Source organism: Macaca nemestrina, chromosome 4 (genome assembly GCF_043159975.1).
Source record: "Macaca nemestrina isolate mMacNem1 chromosome 4, mMacNem.hap1, whole genome shotgun sequence".
Classification (NCBI taxonomy): Eukaryota; Metazoa; Chordata; class Mammalia; order Primates; family Cercopithecidae; genus Macaca; species Macaca nemestrina.
The window spans coordinates 117,016,012-117,032,437 of record NC_092128.1 but is presented as its reverse complement, the minus strand read 5'-3'; the positions used below and the strand labels follow the sequence as shown (position 1 = coordinate 117,032,437).

Here is a 16,426-nt window from a genome sequence, read left to right as displayed (position 1 = left end):
GGTGTACATGTACCACATTTTTTTAAATCTAATCTCATTGATGGGCATTTAGGTTGATTCCATGTCATTGCTATTGTGAATAAAACTGCAATGAACATTTGCGTACATGTGTCTTTATGGTAGAATGATTTACATTCCTTTGGGTATACACTCAGTAATGTGATTGCTGGGTTGAATGGTAATCTTGCTATTAGCTCTTTAAGGAATTACCATACTGCTTTCCATAATGGTTAAATTAATTTCACTCCAACCAACAGTGTATAAGCATTCTCTTTTCTTTGCAACCTCATAGCATCTGTTGTTTTTTGACTTTTACTTTTTAAATTTTGATTTATCTAAAAATATTTTTTTCTGAGACGGAGTCTCACTCTGTCAGACTGGAGTGACAGTGGTGCGATCTTGGCTCATTACAACCTCTGCCTCCCGGGTTCAAGAGATTCTCCTGTCTCAGACTCCCAAGTAGCTAGGACTACAGTTACATGCCATCATGCCCAGCTATTTTTATTTTTTAAGCCAAAGTCTCCTTCTGTTGCTCAGTTTGGAGTGTAATGGCACTATCTCAGCTCACTGCAACCTCTGCCTCCCAAGTTCAAGTGATTCTCTTGCCTCGGCCTCTCAAGTAGCTGGGATTACAAGTTCCTGTCACTATATCTGCCTCATTTTTGCATTTTTTAGTAGAGACAGGGTTTTAGCATGTTGGCCAGGCTGGTCTCGAACTCCTGACCTCAGGTGATCCACTTACCTCGGCCTTCCAAAGTGCTGGGATTACAGGCGTGAGCCAATGTGCCTGGCCTAATTTTTGTATTTTTAGTAGAGATAGGGTTTTGGCATATTGGGCAGGCTGATCTGAAACACTTGGCCTCAGGTGATCCACCGGCCTCTGCCTCCCAAAGTGTTGGGATTACAGGCATCAGCCACTGTGTCCAGCCTTGACTTTTTATTAATAGCCATTCTGGCTGATGTGAGATGGTATCTGATTGTGCTTTTGATTTGTATTTCTCTAGTAATCAATGATATTGAGCTTTTTTTATATGCTTGTTGACTGCATGTATGTCTTCTTCAGAAAAGTGTCTGTTCATGTCCTTTGCTCACTTTGTAATGGAGTTCTTTGTTTTCTCTTGTAAATTTGTTTAAGAGATGCTGGATATTGAATCTTTGTCAGATGCATAGCTTGCGAAGCAAATATTTTCTCCCGTTCTGTAGGATGTCTGCTGTGCAGAAGCTCTGAAGTTTAATTAGATTCCATTTGTCAATTTTTCTTTTTGTTGCACTTGTTTTTGGTGTCTGTAATGAAATCTTTGCCCATTTCTATGTACAGGATGGTATTGCCTAGGTTGTCTTCCAGGCAACTGGGGTTTTTAGAGTTTTGGGTTTTACATTTAAGTCTTTAATCTATCTTGAGGTTGATTTTGGTATATGGTATAAGGAAGGGGTCCAGTTTTGATCTTCTGCATATAGCTAGCCAGTTATCCCAGCACCATTTATTTAACAGGGAGTCTTTTCCCCATTACTTGTTTTTGTCAGCTTCATAAAAATCAGATGGTTGTAGATGTGCAACCTTATTGCTGGGCTCTTTATTCTGTTCCATTGGTTTATGTGTCTGTTTTTGTACCAGCACCATGCTGTTTTGGTTACTGTTGCCCTGTAGTGTAGTTTGAAGTCAGGTAACATAATCACCCCAGCTTAGGATTGCCTTGACTATTTGTGCTCTTTTTGGTTCCATATGAATTTTAAAATAGTTTTTCCTAGTTCTGTGAAGAATGTCATTAGTAGTTTATAGGAATAATATTGGATCTATAAATTGCTTTGCACATTATAGCCATTTTAATGATATTGATTCTTCCTATCCATTACCATGGGATGTTTTTCTACTTGTATCATTTCTGATTTCTTTAAGCAGTGGTTTGTAGTTCTTGTAGGTATTTTTCACCTCCCTGGTTAACTGTATGCATAGGTATTTTATTCTTTTTTTGGCAACTGTTAATGAGATTGCATTCATGATTTGGCATTCAGTTTGGCTGTTGTTGGTATACATGAATGCTAGTGAGTTTTGTACATTGATTTTGTATTCTGAGACTTTGCTAAAGTTGTTTATCAGCTGAAGGAACTTTTGCGCTGAGATTATGGGGTTTTCTAGATTTAGAATTATGTAATCAGTGAACAGGGATAGTTTGAATTCCTCCTTCCCTATTTGGATGTCCTTCTCTTTCTCCTTCCTTATTGCTGTGGCCAGGACTTTCAATACTATATTGAATAGGAGTGATGAGAGAGGACCTCCTTGTCTTGTGCCAGTTTTCAAGGGAAATAATTCCAGCCTTTGCCCGTCCACTATGATGTTGGCTGTGAGTTAGTCATGGATGGCTCTCATTATTTTGAGATATGTTCATTCAATACCTAGTTTATTGAGAGTTTTTATCATGAAGGGATGTTGAATTTTATTTAAAATCTTTTCTGCATCTATTGAGATAATCATGTGGTTTATGTCTTTAGTTCTGTTTATGTGATGAATCACATTTATTGATTTGCATATGTTGAACCAGCCTTGCATGCTGGGGTTGAAGCCTACTTCTTCATGGTAAATTAGCTTTCTGATGTGCTACTGGACTCAGTTTGCAAGTATTTTGTTGATGGTTTTTGCATTGGTATTCATCAAGGATATTGGCCTGAAGTATTTTTGTGTGTGTGTGTGAGTGTCTGCCAGGTTTTGATAACCTTATAGAATGAGTTGAGGAGTCCCTCCTCCTCAATTTTTTGGAATAGTATCAATAAGAATGGTGCCAGAATTCAGAATGCTATTCTTTGTATCTAGTAGAATTCAGCTGTAATTCTCTCTCAACCTGGGCTTTTTTTGTTTGTTTGTTTGGTAGGCTATTTATTACTGATTCAATTTTGGAGCTCATTCTTGTTCTGTTCAGGGAATAATTTTTTTCTGGTTCAGTCCTGGGAGGGTGTTTGTGTGCAGGAATTAATCCATTTCTTCTAGGTTTTTTAGTTTCTGTGCATAGAGGTGTTCATACTAGTTTGTGATGGTTATTTTTATTTCTGTGGGATCAGTGGTAGTGTTCCCCTTGTCATTTCTAACTATGCTTATTTGGATCTTCTCTTTTTTTATTAATCTAGTTTGTGGTCCCTCATAGTATTTTTTGAAAAACAAATTCTTGGATTCATTCATCTTTTGAATTGTTTTTAGTGTATGGATTTCCTTCAATTCATCTCTGATTTCAGTGATTTCTTGTCTTCTGCTAGCTTTGGGTTGGCTTGCTCTTGCTTCTCTTATTCTTTCCATTGTGATGTGAGGTTGTTAATTTGAGATGTTTCTAATTTTTTGATGTGGGCATTTAGTGTGATGAATTTCCCTCTTAACATGGCCTTAGCTTCATCCCACAGATTCTGGTATACTGTATCTTTGTTCTCATTAGTTTCAAAGACCTTCTTGACTTCTGCCTTAATTTTATTATTTACCCAAAAGTCATTCAGGATCAGGTTGTTCAATATCCATGTAACTGCATGGATTTGAACATTTTTGTCAGTCTTGATTTCTGTTTTTAATATGCTTGGATCTGAGAGTGTGTTTGGTATAATTTTAGTTCTTTTGCATTTGCTGAAGATCGTTTTATGTCCAATTATGTGGTTGATTTTAGAGTATGTGCTATGCGACAATGAAAGGAATGTATATTCTGTTGTTTTTGAGTGGAGAGTTCTGTAGATGTCTATCAGGTCCATTTGATCCAATGTTGAGCTCAGGTCCTGAATGTCTTTGTTACTTTTCCACCTTGATAATCTGTCTAATACTGTCACTGAAGGTTGAAGTCTCCCGCTATTGTTGTGTGGGATTCTAAGTCTCTTTGTAAGTCTCTAAGAACTTGCTTTGTGAATCGGAGTGCTCCTGTGTTGGTTGCATATATATTTAGGATAGTTAAGTCTTCTTGTTGAAGTGAACCCTTTACCATTATGTAGTACTCTTCTCTTTTTTGATCTTTGTTGGTTTAAAGTCTGTTTTGTCTGAAATTAGGATTGCAACTCCTGCTTTTTCTGATTTCCATTTGCTTGGTAGATTTTCCTCCATCCCTTTATTTTGGGCCTATTGGTGTCACTACTTGTGAGATGGGTCTCGTGAAGACAGCATACCATTGAGTCTTGCTTTTTCATCTATGTTGTCACTCTGTGCTTTTTAAGTGGGGCATTTAGCCTATTTACATTCAAGATTAGCATTGATATGTGTGGATTTGATCTTGTCATTGTGTTGTTAACTGGTTATTTTGCTGGCTTGTTTGTGTGGTTGCTTTATATTGTCACTAGTTTGTGTATTTAAGTGTGGTTTTTTTTAATTATTATTGATTGAGGTACAGTTTATTTGTGTATGCTTATATATTTCCAAAAATTAATTCAATGTCCTCTTACAGTAATCAAAATTAGTTAACAGGGCAGGCACGGTGGTTCACACCTGTAATCCCAACATTTTGGGAAGCCGAGTTTGGGGTTAGGAGTGAGACCAGCCTGGCCAACATGATGAAACTCTACTGAAAGTACAAAATCAGCTGGGCATGGTGGTGCACGTCTGTAATCCCAGCTCCTTAGGAGGCTGAGGCAGGAAAATTGTTTGAACCTAGGAGGCGGAGGCTGCAGTGAGCTGAGATTGTGCCACTGCACTCCAGCCTCAGCAACACAGCAAAGCTCTATCTCAAAAAAAATTAGTTAACAGTCTGAGATGAACTATTTTAGCAAGGAAACACATTTAACCAAATATGGCAGTAAACTGGAACCTTTCAGTTATTGCTTCGATACGGGAATGTTTCACAAAAATTGTCTGTTTCTTCAATAAATACTAAGATTCTTTTGTCCTAGAGAGCATTCCTGTATTTTGAGTTAATAATCTCATTGCTCTCTTTATAAAATAAAAATAAACAATGTATCTATAAGGCTTAGTTTGCAATTTTCCACTGCATAATTTATTCACATTTAAAACTATATTTTTTTTATAGTTATATGTCAAAAAATAGTGACTAGGTTTTATGGCTTAAAATATAAATGCGGAAAACAGACATTTGCCATACAAATGGCTGGTTTTAATTTTTTTAGAGGAAATACTATAATTTTAAAAAAAGAGCTCCAAAATATTTAACAGAATTTCCAGCAATGATTATTTCTAAAATGTAAAGATTTGAAACATAATTTATACAAAACTAAAAAACAGAAGGATTCATTCTTGCTTTTTCCTTTTTTAAAAAATCCAGACAATTTGTCACAAGAAAGTTCGGCGTGCGATAGCAGCTATAGCCTCAGTCACCCTCGGAACCGCTGCCCCTCCTCACGGGGACAGAGTGCCGCACTGAGGACAGCAACACGTCTTCAATCGGCTTCTTAGGGTTTTCCTCCAGGTCCGTCATAATTGCTCCAGATTCAGACAGTTTCCATTACAATTCATCTCTTGTCAGGTTCATGCCGCCAAACACCAGAGGACCAATAAACTGAGCCTTGATATCTCCTTCCAGGTAAACAAATATCGTGGGCAGATTCCTATCCGGATAATTGGGTATGCAGGTTGTTGAAATGGCTTTGATAAATTTGACATCAGGAAACTTCCTGGCAAGTCCACTGAGGTGCTGATTTATCAGGGCACAGAGGGGAATTCCTTGTTTGTAAAGGTGCAAGACGACCCACAAGCCCTCACCAGCTTTGGTAACTTCTTGAACATAATCCTTCCCTGAGATCTCTAAAACTTCTCCAAATTTATTCTTCAGTTTAGTTGCTTTCCACTCAGGCAGTCTCTGCCATCTGTACATTTCAATAGCATGTTCATCCTCCTCATTAAACTCGTCTTCATGATCCTCCAGCTCTTCCAAAGTCATATCTTCATATGTTTTCACCACTGACTGCTGGAGGATGTGCTGCTCCTCATCTGACTCCTCTTCCAGTTCTTTCAGACTTTCCTTCGGGGGTAAGATACCCTTTTTGTGTAAGATGTCATTCCACTCAATGTCTACGTTGGGGTCCTGCATCTTGTTTCCAGTTGCTCAAGCCAGCTGTAAGTGTGTTTTTTAATTTGTCGTTAGTAGTCTTTCTTTTCTATATTTAGTGCTCCTTTCAAGATCCCTTGTAAGGCAGGTCTGGTGGTAATGAGATTCCTCAACATTTGCTTATCTAAAATGGATCTTATTTTTCCTTTGCTTAGTTTGACTGGATATGAAAAAAAGCTTAGTTTGACTGGATATGAAATTCTTGGTTGAAGATATTTTTCTATAAGGATGTTGAATAAAGGCCCTCAGTCTCTTCTGGCTTATAGGGGTTCAACTGAGAGGTCCACTGTTAGCCTTATGGAGTTCCCTTTGTAGGTGACCTGCCCTTTCTCTATAGCTGCTTTTAACATTCTTTCTTTTATTTTGACCTTAGAAAATCTGATGATTATGTGTCTTCGGATTGATATTCTTGGTAAAATCTCATAGGGGTTCTTTGTATATCTTGAATTTGACTACTGGCCTCTCAACCAAGATTGGAGAAGTTTTCATGGATGATATCCTGAAATATGTTTTCCAAGTTGTTTGCTTTCTCCCTATCCCTTTCAGGGATGCCAATGATTCATAGATTTGGCCTCTTTACATAATCTCATACTTCTCAGAAGCTTTGTTCATTCCTCTTTATTCTTTTTTCATTATTTTTGTCTGACTGTTGTATTTTAGAAAGTCAGTCTTCAAGTTCTGAGATCCTTTCCTCAGCTTGATCTATTCTGCTGCTAATACTTGTGATTGCATTGTGAAATTTTTGTAGTGTGTTTTTCAGCTCTGTCAGATTCATTAGGTTCTTTTTTATACTGGCTGTTTTGTCTTTCAGCTTCTGTATCATTTTGTTGTCATTCTTAGTTTCCTTGGGTTGGGTTATGCCATTCTCCTGAATCTTGATAATCTTCATTCCTATCCATATTCTTAATTGTATTCCTGAATTGAATAGAATTTAGAATTCAGAATTCAGAATGCATAACCAGCCAGCTCATCCTGGTTAAGAATCCTTGATGGTGAACTGGTGCAGTCATTTGGAGGACATAAATACTCTTGCCATTTGAGTTACTGGAGTTCTTGTATTGGTTCTTTCTCACCTCTGTATCTGGGTGTTCCTTTAACTGCTATTAGATTTAGTAGTCAATCGACTTATTTTCTGGATGTTTTCACAGGGCCAAGTCTTTGTGTAGGGTCATTATTTGTAACTGACTTCTTGTGTTTGTTTTCACAGGAAGGTATGCTGGTGAGGTGTTTTTGGTGTTAAAGCTTTGGAGTGTGGTCTAGTAGGTGGTACTTAGGCATACTGGTCAGTTGCTAGGCTCTTGCTTGGTCATGGGAGTCTCCTATATTTCCTCATAGTTGCAGCTGTGCTCTCTCTCAATGCTTGGAAAATGGGGACTCCTCTCCCACTTGAGTGTTGGCTGTAGATCACAGCTTGGCATTCCTGGGGTGTCCACCACAGCTCTAGGGTGATGTCAGGGTTTATGTTCCTTCCCCAGCTTGGAGGCAGCTGAGAAAGGGACCTTAGTAATGGTATGGTAATGGGTCTCTTGTTTTTCTTCTGGGAACTTCACTCCAGAGAGATGCAAGTCAGTAATTGCTCAGTGCAATCAGTACTGAGGGGTCTGTTCTGTGCTCAGTGCAATCAGCACTGAGCATGGTGGGTCTGTGCTGTGGGCCCAAGCCAGGGGTTCCCTGTCTGGTGATGAGCCAGAAGTGGGGTGCCCATGGGAGATGGACTAGCCTCCTCTTCCTGGGTTGACTGCAGCTTGTCTGAGGTATAGAGAAGGCTCTTACAGTCTTTGTTCCTTCTTTAGTCTCAGGGTGGAAAGGGCAGTTCCACTGCAGAGGCAGTGGCAGAGAGGCTTTCAGTTGTCCACAAGGGCTTCACCTCCAGGAAATGTGAAGCCATTCTTAGTTGGGGTGTTCAGCCAGTGGGGTGGGATGACTGCACTGCTGGAATGAGTGGGGGTTCCACTTTGGGTGTAGGGGGTCTAAGGCTCACAGGGAGGAGAAATCAATCTCCTCTTTATATGGCAGTGATAGTGTGCTATAAGCAGCATGACTGTAGCCTTCAAGCTCTTTGTTTCTTCCCCAGACCAAGGACAGGAGGGACAGAACTCTTACTGTGGCAGTGGCAGAAGGGCTGTTGTATGCCTCTGGGAATCTCACCCTGGGGAAACTCTAGTCCACTACCAGTGGGTATGCTTAGCCATTGGTGGGGTAACTGTCCTATGTTCCTGAGGCCAGGGGCCCTGCCTGATGAAGAGTGGGGCTGAGGGTTCCCCCAGAAAAGAGGAGCCGGTCTCCTCTCTGTATGGTCGCTGCAGTGTGCTGGAAGTGCCCTTTGTTCCTTCCCAGTCTAAGGGCTGTTAGGGCTCTACCACTGCAACTGTAGTGGCGGAGGGGTTCTGGGTTGACTCTGGGATTTCCTCCTCAGAGAAATTCTGGACTGTCCCTGATTGTGGTGATCAGGTGGGGGCAAGGTGGTTGTGCTGGAGTCCCAGGTCAGGTGATCCTGCCAAGTCAGGAGCAGCAAGTACCAGGATCTGTTTGGAGAATAGTCTGGCCATTTTTCTGTGAAGTAGTTGCTCTCTGCTGTGGGTCTGGACCAGCTCCTGGCCCCCATAGACTTTCCCAAGCCTGGAGACAGCAAGGGCAAGGGCTGAAAGACAGCAAAGATGGCAACCTACTTCTCCCACTGAGAGCTCTGTCTAGGGAGTTGCAGAGCTGCTCCTGGCTTGATAGCCCTAGTGGGGGTGGCTGGAGACCCAGGTCTGGATGACTCACCCAGTGAGGAGATATGGAAATGGGCACCCACATAAAAGTCTGGCCACCTTTTTGTAGGACTGCTGTGGTATGATGGGGGTCCACTTCAGTCCCTAGTCACCTCTGATGTTCCAATACATGGAGGCATCAACGATGAAGCCTGCAATACAGAAAACATGGCAGCCTGTCCCTCCCTCTAGAAGCTCCATCCCAGGGAGACAGACAGCTTTTGCTGGCCCAAATGCATTGTAGAAGGTGGTTGGAGACCAAGTCAGGAGGCCTGTGAGGAGGAACGGGATGGGGAGCTGCTTAAAACAGTAATCTGGCCACATTTTTGTAGAGAAGCTGTTCTGTGCTAGGAGTCTGCTCAGTCCCCGGTTGCCTCAGGCTCTTCAAAGCCCAAAGACAAGAATAGCTGAGTCAGCCAAATAGCAAAAATGGTGACCTGCCCCTGCCTCTGGGAACTCCATCCCAGGAAGGTTCAAAACCTCTGTTGGCCAGAAAACCCTGGCAGGGGTAACTGGAGACCTGAGTTGGGAAATCGCACCCAGTGAGGAGGAACAGGGTCGAGGCCCTTTTAGAGAGCAGTCTGCCCATGTTTTCTTAGAGCAGCTGTGCTGTGCAGGGGAGTCCCGGTCACCTTGGACTCTCCAAAGACTGAAAACAAGAATAACTGAGTCAGTCAAATAGCAGCGATGGCAGCCCACCACCCTCCGGGAGCTCCATCCCAGGGAGGTTTGAAACCTGTGTTGGCCGAAAGACACTGGCGGGATGGCTGGAGACTCCATCAGAATATTTCACCCAGTGAGGAGAAACGGAATTCAGGATCCATGTGAATAAACAATCTGGCCACTTCTCGGCAGAGCTGCTGTGCTGTGGTGGGGGACTTCTCCAGTCCCTTGTTGCTTCGGACTTGCTAGAGCCCTAAGGCAATTGTGGTTGAGGCTGTGAAACAGCAAAGATGGTGGCCCACTCTTCCCCTGGAAACTGTCTCAGGGAGGTGTAATGCTGCCACTGGAGGCTGACTAGGGTTCCAAGCCAGTGGGTTTTATCCTGGGAGGCGCCATGGAAGTGGGGTCTGCAGCTTGTTGCTGCTTATCCCGCTGGATTCAATCCCTTTCCCAGGGATATGCACAGGGTTCTAACCTCTCTCTTTGCCAGAATTGCAGCTGCTTTTGCAGGGAAGCCCGGGTCTCTAAGGCTCCATGTCTGCCTGAGTGACTGCTCTGCTGAGACTTCAGGTAGCTCTGTATGTCAGACTGAAAGCGCTAGTAGAGTGGGTTCATGAGGGGATCTCCTGACCTGAGGGTTGCAAAGATCCATGGGAGAAGTGTGAGTCCCCAGACTGGCTCATTCACTCAGTTTCCCTGGCTCCGTGTTGCTTCTGGGTGGACAATCGTCCTGCCTTGCTTTTTCTCTGTTCTCCATGGGTCAAATTGTTTCCTTTATTAGTTCCGATGCATGTACCCAGATGTTTCAGTTGAAGGTGCTGTATTTACTTTCCCCTTCCCTTCCTCTAGGTGAGAGCCACACGTATTAGCTGCTCCTAGTCCGCCATCTTGACCAGCACCGCGGATGATAATTCTAAGAGCTCCTTGGTTTGTTGTGGACAGCAAGCAAATTAATTCATGAAGTAGACTGCAGCCTGGCACAGACTAAATTAAATATAGGTCAGCTATTATTCTGATTATTATAGCTCTTTTTACAAAGATGAGTGATTGTAAATAATGCAAATGTCCAACAATGAGAAGTAGCGCCAGAAAACCATGCAGTGGAATACTATCCAGCAAGATTCGCACATTATTGCAGAACTGCATTTAGTGACACAAAGGGATGTTGTGTTATAGTTTTGAATAAAAACATGATTTTAGTTAAGAAAAATATCAAGCTTGAGGTTATAAATCTGTTCTTATATTGCTCTAAAGAAACACCTAAAGCTGGGTAATTTATAAATAAAAGAGGGTAACTGCTTCACAGTTCTGCAGGCTTGTACAGGAAGCATAGTGCCAGCTTCTGCTTGGTTTCTGGTGAAGCCTCAGGGAGCTTACAATCATGGCAGAAGGCAAGGGGGGAGCTGGAGTCTCACATGGCAAGAATAGAAGCAAGAGAGAGAGTGGGGGTGGAAGGTCCCACACACTTAAACAACCAGATCTCACATGAACTCGCTCATCACCAAGGGGATAGCCCTAAGCCATTCATGAGGGATCCACCCGTGTGATGCAAACGCCTCCCGCCAGGCCCCACCTTCAACACTGGGGATTACAGGTCAACATGAGATTTGGCAGGGACACAGATCCAAAACATATCAGGTTATATATTGAAATACATGGTATTTCGGCTACCTCAGGATTGTAGGTTTTGTGGTAGTTTGTTTTCTTCATTAGTTTCTTCATATTTTCTACATTTTACCTGCACAAGCATAAAGATGTGCTTTATTTTTCTAAGTAAGAGATCGCATTTGATAAGATATACTTTCTTGAATCCTCAGCATGGCCCTATGGTTAGTTACCATCGTTATTCTATTTTTACTCACTGAGATTCAGAGTGTAGGAACATGCCTAGTGGTAGCCAAACTGGGATGCATTAGACCCCTGGACAGACCTTCTCCACACTGCCCCTGATTGTGTAAATCCAGGGATGTGTCCAACAAGATCTAGTTATACTGGGAAAATGCACACCAGGAAATGTAAAAATATTGGTGATAGATGGCAGAAGCAATGCCTCTGACTCCAGTTATCAGAAGATATGGGCCTTGTGGCTTGGGTAAGCTCAGCATTACTAATTTCCAACTACTGGAATATTGAGCCTGGAATGACAAAAAAAATTTAGAATCATTCTTGCACATACGCATGTTATGAGTGCAAAGCACAGGCTCTCCAGTACAATTTTCTGTATCAAGACTTTCTTATGATGGTTGAGCAGATTTGACTAACTCTTATACAGTCCATTAATCTCCTGTATATCCAGTTTCTGAAATTAATTACCATTTCATTCAATAAATGTCTATGAATTCCCTAGTCTATATCAGGCTTTGGTGGGCCAGACACTGTGTACATAAACAGTGTTTCATTCTCTAGTCCTAAGGTGTTTGCTGTTTAGAGAGGCCCTAGGCATGTAGTGAGTTTAAATAATTACAAAAGGAGGAAGGAACATATGGCAGCAGTGATGTCCCAGGTGCAATGACTGCAGAGAAGAGCACGGAAGGTAGCAGAGAAGACAGTTTGCGTGTTCCAGGGTGATGTTTTCTCTTCCTGATCAATGCACAAGACCTAGCATTTTAGTGTTTCTGTTAAGCACATAATGTTATTCTCAAACTCAGCACCCTCACACCTAAACTCATGATCCTCCTCACCCTCCACCCCGGGGCTCCTGCTTGGGTCTTCACAAGACCAGGCATCCTCCCCTCTGAGCCGGCTCCTGGACCACTGCCTTGTCTCAGGCTTCTTCTCAGTACAGCTCATCATGTGCCCACTGACCAGAGTGAGATTCCTCAACAGGCAGCCGTGGTTTATTTTCAGATGTGTCTTGCCTTCAGGGGCCATAAGGATATCTGCAGCAAACAACCATGGCACATGCATAGCTATGTGACACACCTGCACGTTCTGCGCATTTATCCCACAACTTAAGCAAAATAAAAATAAATAAATAAATAATAAAATAAAATGAGGTATTAAATTTTCCAAAAAAAAAAAAAAAAAAAAAAAAAAGACAGAATAGTTTCAGAAGGAATGGTACCAGCTCCTCCTTGTACCTCTGGTGGAATTCAGCTGTGAATCCATCTGGTTCTGGACTTTTTTTGGTTGGTAGGCTATTAATTATTGCCTCAATTTCAGAGCCTGCTATTGGTCTATTCAGGGATTCAACTTCTTCCTGGTTTAGTCTTGGAAGAGTGTAAGTGTCCAGGAAATTATCCATTTCTTCTAGATTTTCTAGCTTATTTGCGTAGAGGTGTTTATAGTATTCTCTGATGGTAGTTTGTATTTCTGTGGGGTCGGTGGTGATATCCCCTTTATCATTTTTTATTGCATCTATTTGATTCTTCTCTCTTTTCTTCTTTATTAGTCTTGCTAGCGGTCTGTCAATTTTGTTGATCTTTTCAAAAAACCAACTCCTGGATTCATTGATTTTTTGGAGGGCTTTTTGTGTCTCCATCTCCTTCAGTTCTGCTCTGATCTTAGATCTCATTACACTAAAGAGCTTCTGCACAGCAAAAGAAACTACCATCAGAGTGAACAGGCAACCTACAGAATGGGAGAAAATTTTTGCAATCTACTCGTCTGACAAAGGGCTAATATCCAGAACCTACAAAGAACTCAAACAAATTTACAAGAAAAAAACAAACAACCCCATCAAAAAGTGGGCAAAGGATATGAACAGACATTTCTCAAAAGAAGACATGCATACAGCCAACAGACACATGAAAAAATGCTCATCATCACTGGCCATCAGAGAAATGCAAATCAAAACCACAGTGAGATACCATCTCACACCAGTTAGAATGGCAATCATTAAAAAGTCAGGAAACAACAGGTGCTGGAGAGGATGTGGAGAAATAGGAACACTTTTACACTGTTAGTGGGATTGTAAACTAGTTCAACCATTATGGAAAACAGTATGGCGATTCCTCAAGGATCTAAAACTAGATGTACCATATGACCCAGCCATCTCATTACTGGGTATATACCCAAAGGATTATAAATCATGCTGCTATAAAGACACATGCACACGTATGTTCATTGCAGCACTATTCACAATAGCAAAGACTTGGAATCAACCCAAATGTCCATCAGTGACAGATTGGATTAAGAAAATGTGGCACATATACACCATGGAATACTATGCAGCCACAAAAAAGGATGAATTTGTGTCCTTTGTAGGGACATGGATGCAGCTGGAAACCATCATTCTGAGCAAACTATCGCAAGAACAGAAAACCAAACACCGCATGTTCTCACTCATAGGTGGGAACTGAACAATAAGATCACTTGGACTCAGGAAGGGGAACATCACACACCGGGGCCTATCATGGGGAGGGGGGAGGGGGGAGGGATTGCATTGGGAGTTATACCTGATGTAAATGACGAGTTGATGGGTGCTGACGAGTTGATGGGTGCAGCACACCAACATGGCACAAGTATACATATGTAACAAACCTGCACGTTATGCACATGTACCCTAGAACTTAATAATAATAATAAATAAATAAATAAATAAATAAATAAATAAATGCTATTTGTGTTGGTATTAATTTGTTTTTTTAAAACACATAATAAAAAATATTTAAGAATGTAAAAAAAAAAAGGAAAGAAAAAGAATATCTGTAGCTTTTAGCAAGGAGACAAAGGTGTTTATTTGTAGATTCAAATCCACCTTTCCAGCTTAGGACAGAACTCTACAAATATTTGGACTTTTGGGATACTATATCCTGCTGCCGTGTTCTCTTGGGTTGAATACCCCATGCTGATGGGTGTGCTGCTGCTTGTGAAAGGCTCCCACTATCTCTTGCTGGCAAATTCCCAGTTATCCTGTAAGAAACACTCCACAGTCTTGAGTGGGTGGAGCAAGATGGCCGAATAGGAACAGCTCCAGTCTCCAACTCCCAGCACGAGCGACACAGAAGACCGGTGATTTCTGCATTTTCAACTGAGGTACTGGGTTCATCTCACTGGGGAGTGCTGGACGATCGGTGCTGGTCAGCTGCTGCAGCCCGACCAGCGAGAGCTGAAGCAGGGCGAGGCATTGCCTCACCTGGGAAGCGCAAGGGGGAAGGGAATCCCTTTTCCTAGCCAGGGGAACGGAGACACACAACACCTGGAAAATCAGGTAACTCCCACCCCAATACTGCGCTTTAAGCAAACAGGCACACCAGGAGATCATATCCCACACCTGGCCGGGAGGGTCCCACACCCACGGAGCCTCCCTCATTGCTAGCACAGCAGTCTGTGATCTACCCGCAAGGCAGCAGCGAGGCTGGGGGAGGGGCGCCCGCCATTGCTGAGGCTTAAGTAGGTAAACAAAGCTGCTGGGAAGCTCGAAATGGGTGGAGCTCACAGCAGCTCAAGGAAACTTGCCTGTCTCTGTAGACTCCACCTCTGGGGACAGGGCAATAACAAACACAGCCGAAACCTCTGCAGACGCAAACGACTCTGTCTGACAGCTTTGAAGAGAGCAGTGGATCTCCCAACACGGAGGTTGAGATCTGAGAAGGGACAGACTCCCTGCTCAAGTGGGTCCCTGACCCCTGAGTAGCCTAACTGGGAGACATCCCCCACTAGGGGCAGTCTGACACCCCACACCTTACAGGGTGGAGTACACCCCTGAGAGGAAGCTTCCAAAGCAAGAATCAGACAGGTACACTCGCTGTTCAGAAATATTCTATCTTCTGCAGCCTCTGCTGCTGATACCCAGGCAAACAGGGTCTGGAGTGGACCTCAAGCAATCTCCAACAGACCTACAGCTGAGGGTCCTGACTGTTAGAAGGAAAACTATCAAACAGGAAGGACACCTACACCAAAACCCCATCAGTACATCACCATCATCAAAGACCAGAGGCAGATAAAACCACAAAGATGGGGGAAAAGCAGGGCAGAAAAGCTGGAAATTCAAAAAATAAGAGCGCATCTCCCCCGGCAAAGGAGCGCAGCTCATCACCAGCAACGGATCAAAGCTGGACGGAGAATGACTTTGACGGGATAAGAGAAGAAGGCTTCAGTCCATCAAATTTCTCAGAGCTAAAGGAGGAATTACGTACCCAGCGCAAAGAAACTAAAAATCTTGAAAAAAAAGTGGAAGAATTGATGGCTAGAGTAATTAATGCAGAGAAGGTCCTAAACCAAATGAAAGAGATGAAAACCATGACACGAGAAATACGTGACAAATGCACAAGCTTCAGTAACCGACTCGATCAACTGGAAGAAAGAGTATCTGCGATTGAGGATCAAATGAATGAAATGAAGCGAGAAGAGAAACCAAAAGAAAAAAGAAGAAAAAGAAATGAACAAAGCCTGCAAGAAGTATGGGATTATGTAAAAAGACCAAATCTACGTCTGATTGGGGTGCCTGAAAGTGAGGGGGAAAATGGAACCAAGTTGGAAAACACTCTTCAGGATATCATCCAGGAGAACTTCCCCAACCTAGTAGGGCAGGCCAACATTCAAATCCAGGAAATACAGAGAACGCCACAAAGATACTCCTCGAGAAGAGCAACTCCAAGACACATAACTGCCAGATTCACCAAAGTTGAAATGAAGGAAAAAATCTTAAGGGCAGCCAGAGAGAAAGGTTGGGTTACCCACAAAGGGAAGCCCATCAGACTAACAGCAGATCTCTCGGCAGAAACTCTACAAGCCAGAAGAGAGTGGGGGCCAATATTCAACATTCTTAAAGAAAAGAATTTTCAACCCAGAATTTCATATCCAGCCAAACTAAGTTTCATAAGTGAAGGAGAAATAAAATCCTTTACAGATAAGCAAATGCTTAGAGATTTTGTCACCACTAGGCCTGCCTTACAAGAGACCCTGAAGGAAGCACTAAACATGGAAACGAACAACCGGTACCAGCCATTGCAAAAACGTGCCAAAATGTAAAGACCATCGAGGCTAGGAAGAAACTGCATCAACTAACGAGCAAAATAACCAGTTAATATCATAATGGCAGGATCAAGT

The 16,426-nt window shown here is 42.4% G+C and overlaps 1 protein-coding gene across 1 annotated transcript; it reads right to left on the bottom strand.

Annotated features, from left to right (window-relative positions):
- Positions 1–5,051: 5,051 nt before the first annotated feature.
- Positions 5,052–6,027, bottom strand: LOC105492341 (phosducin-like protein 3). Its single transcript, XM_011759348.3, has one exon. The coding sequence runs from the start codon at positions 5,997–5,999 to the stop codon at positions 5,415–5,417; it is 585 nt and encodes a 194-aa protein (XP_011757650.2). The 5' UTR covers positions 6,000–6,027; the 3' UTR covers positions 5,052–5,414.
- Between the last annotated feature and the right edge of the window lie 10,399 nt (positions 6,028–16,426).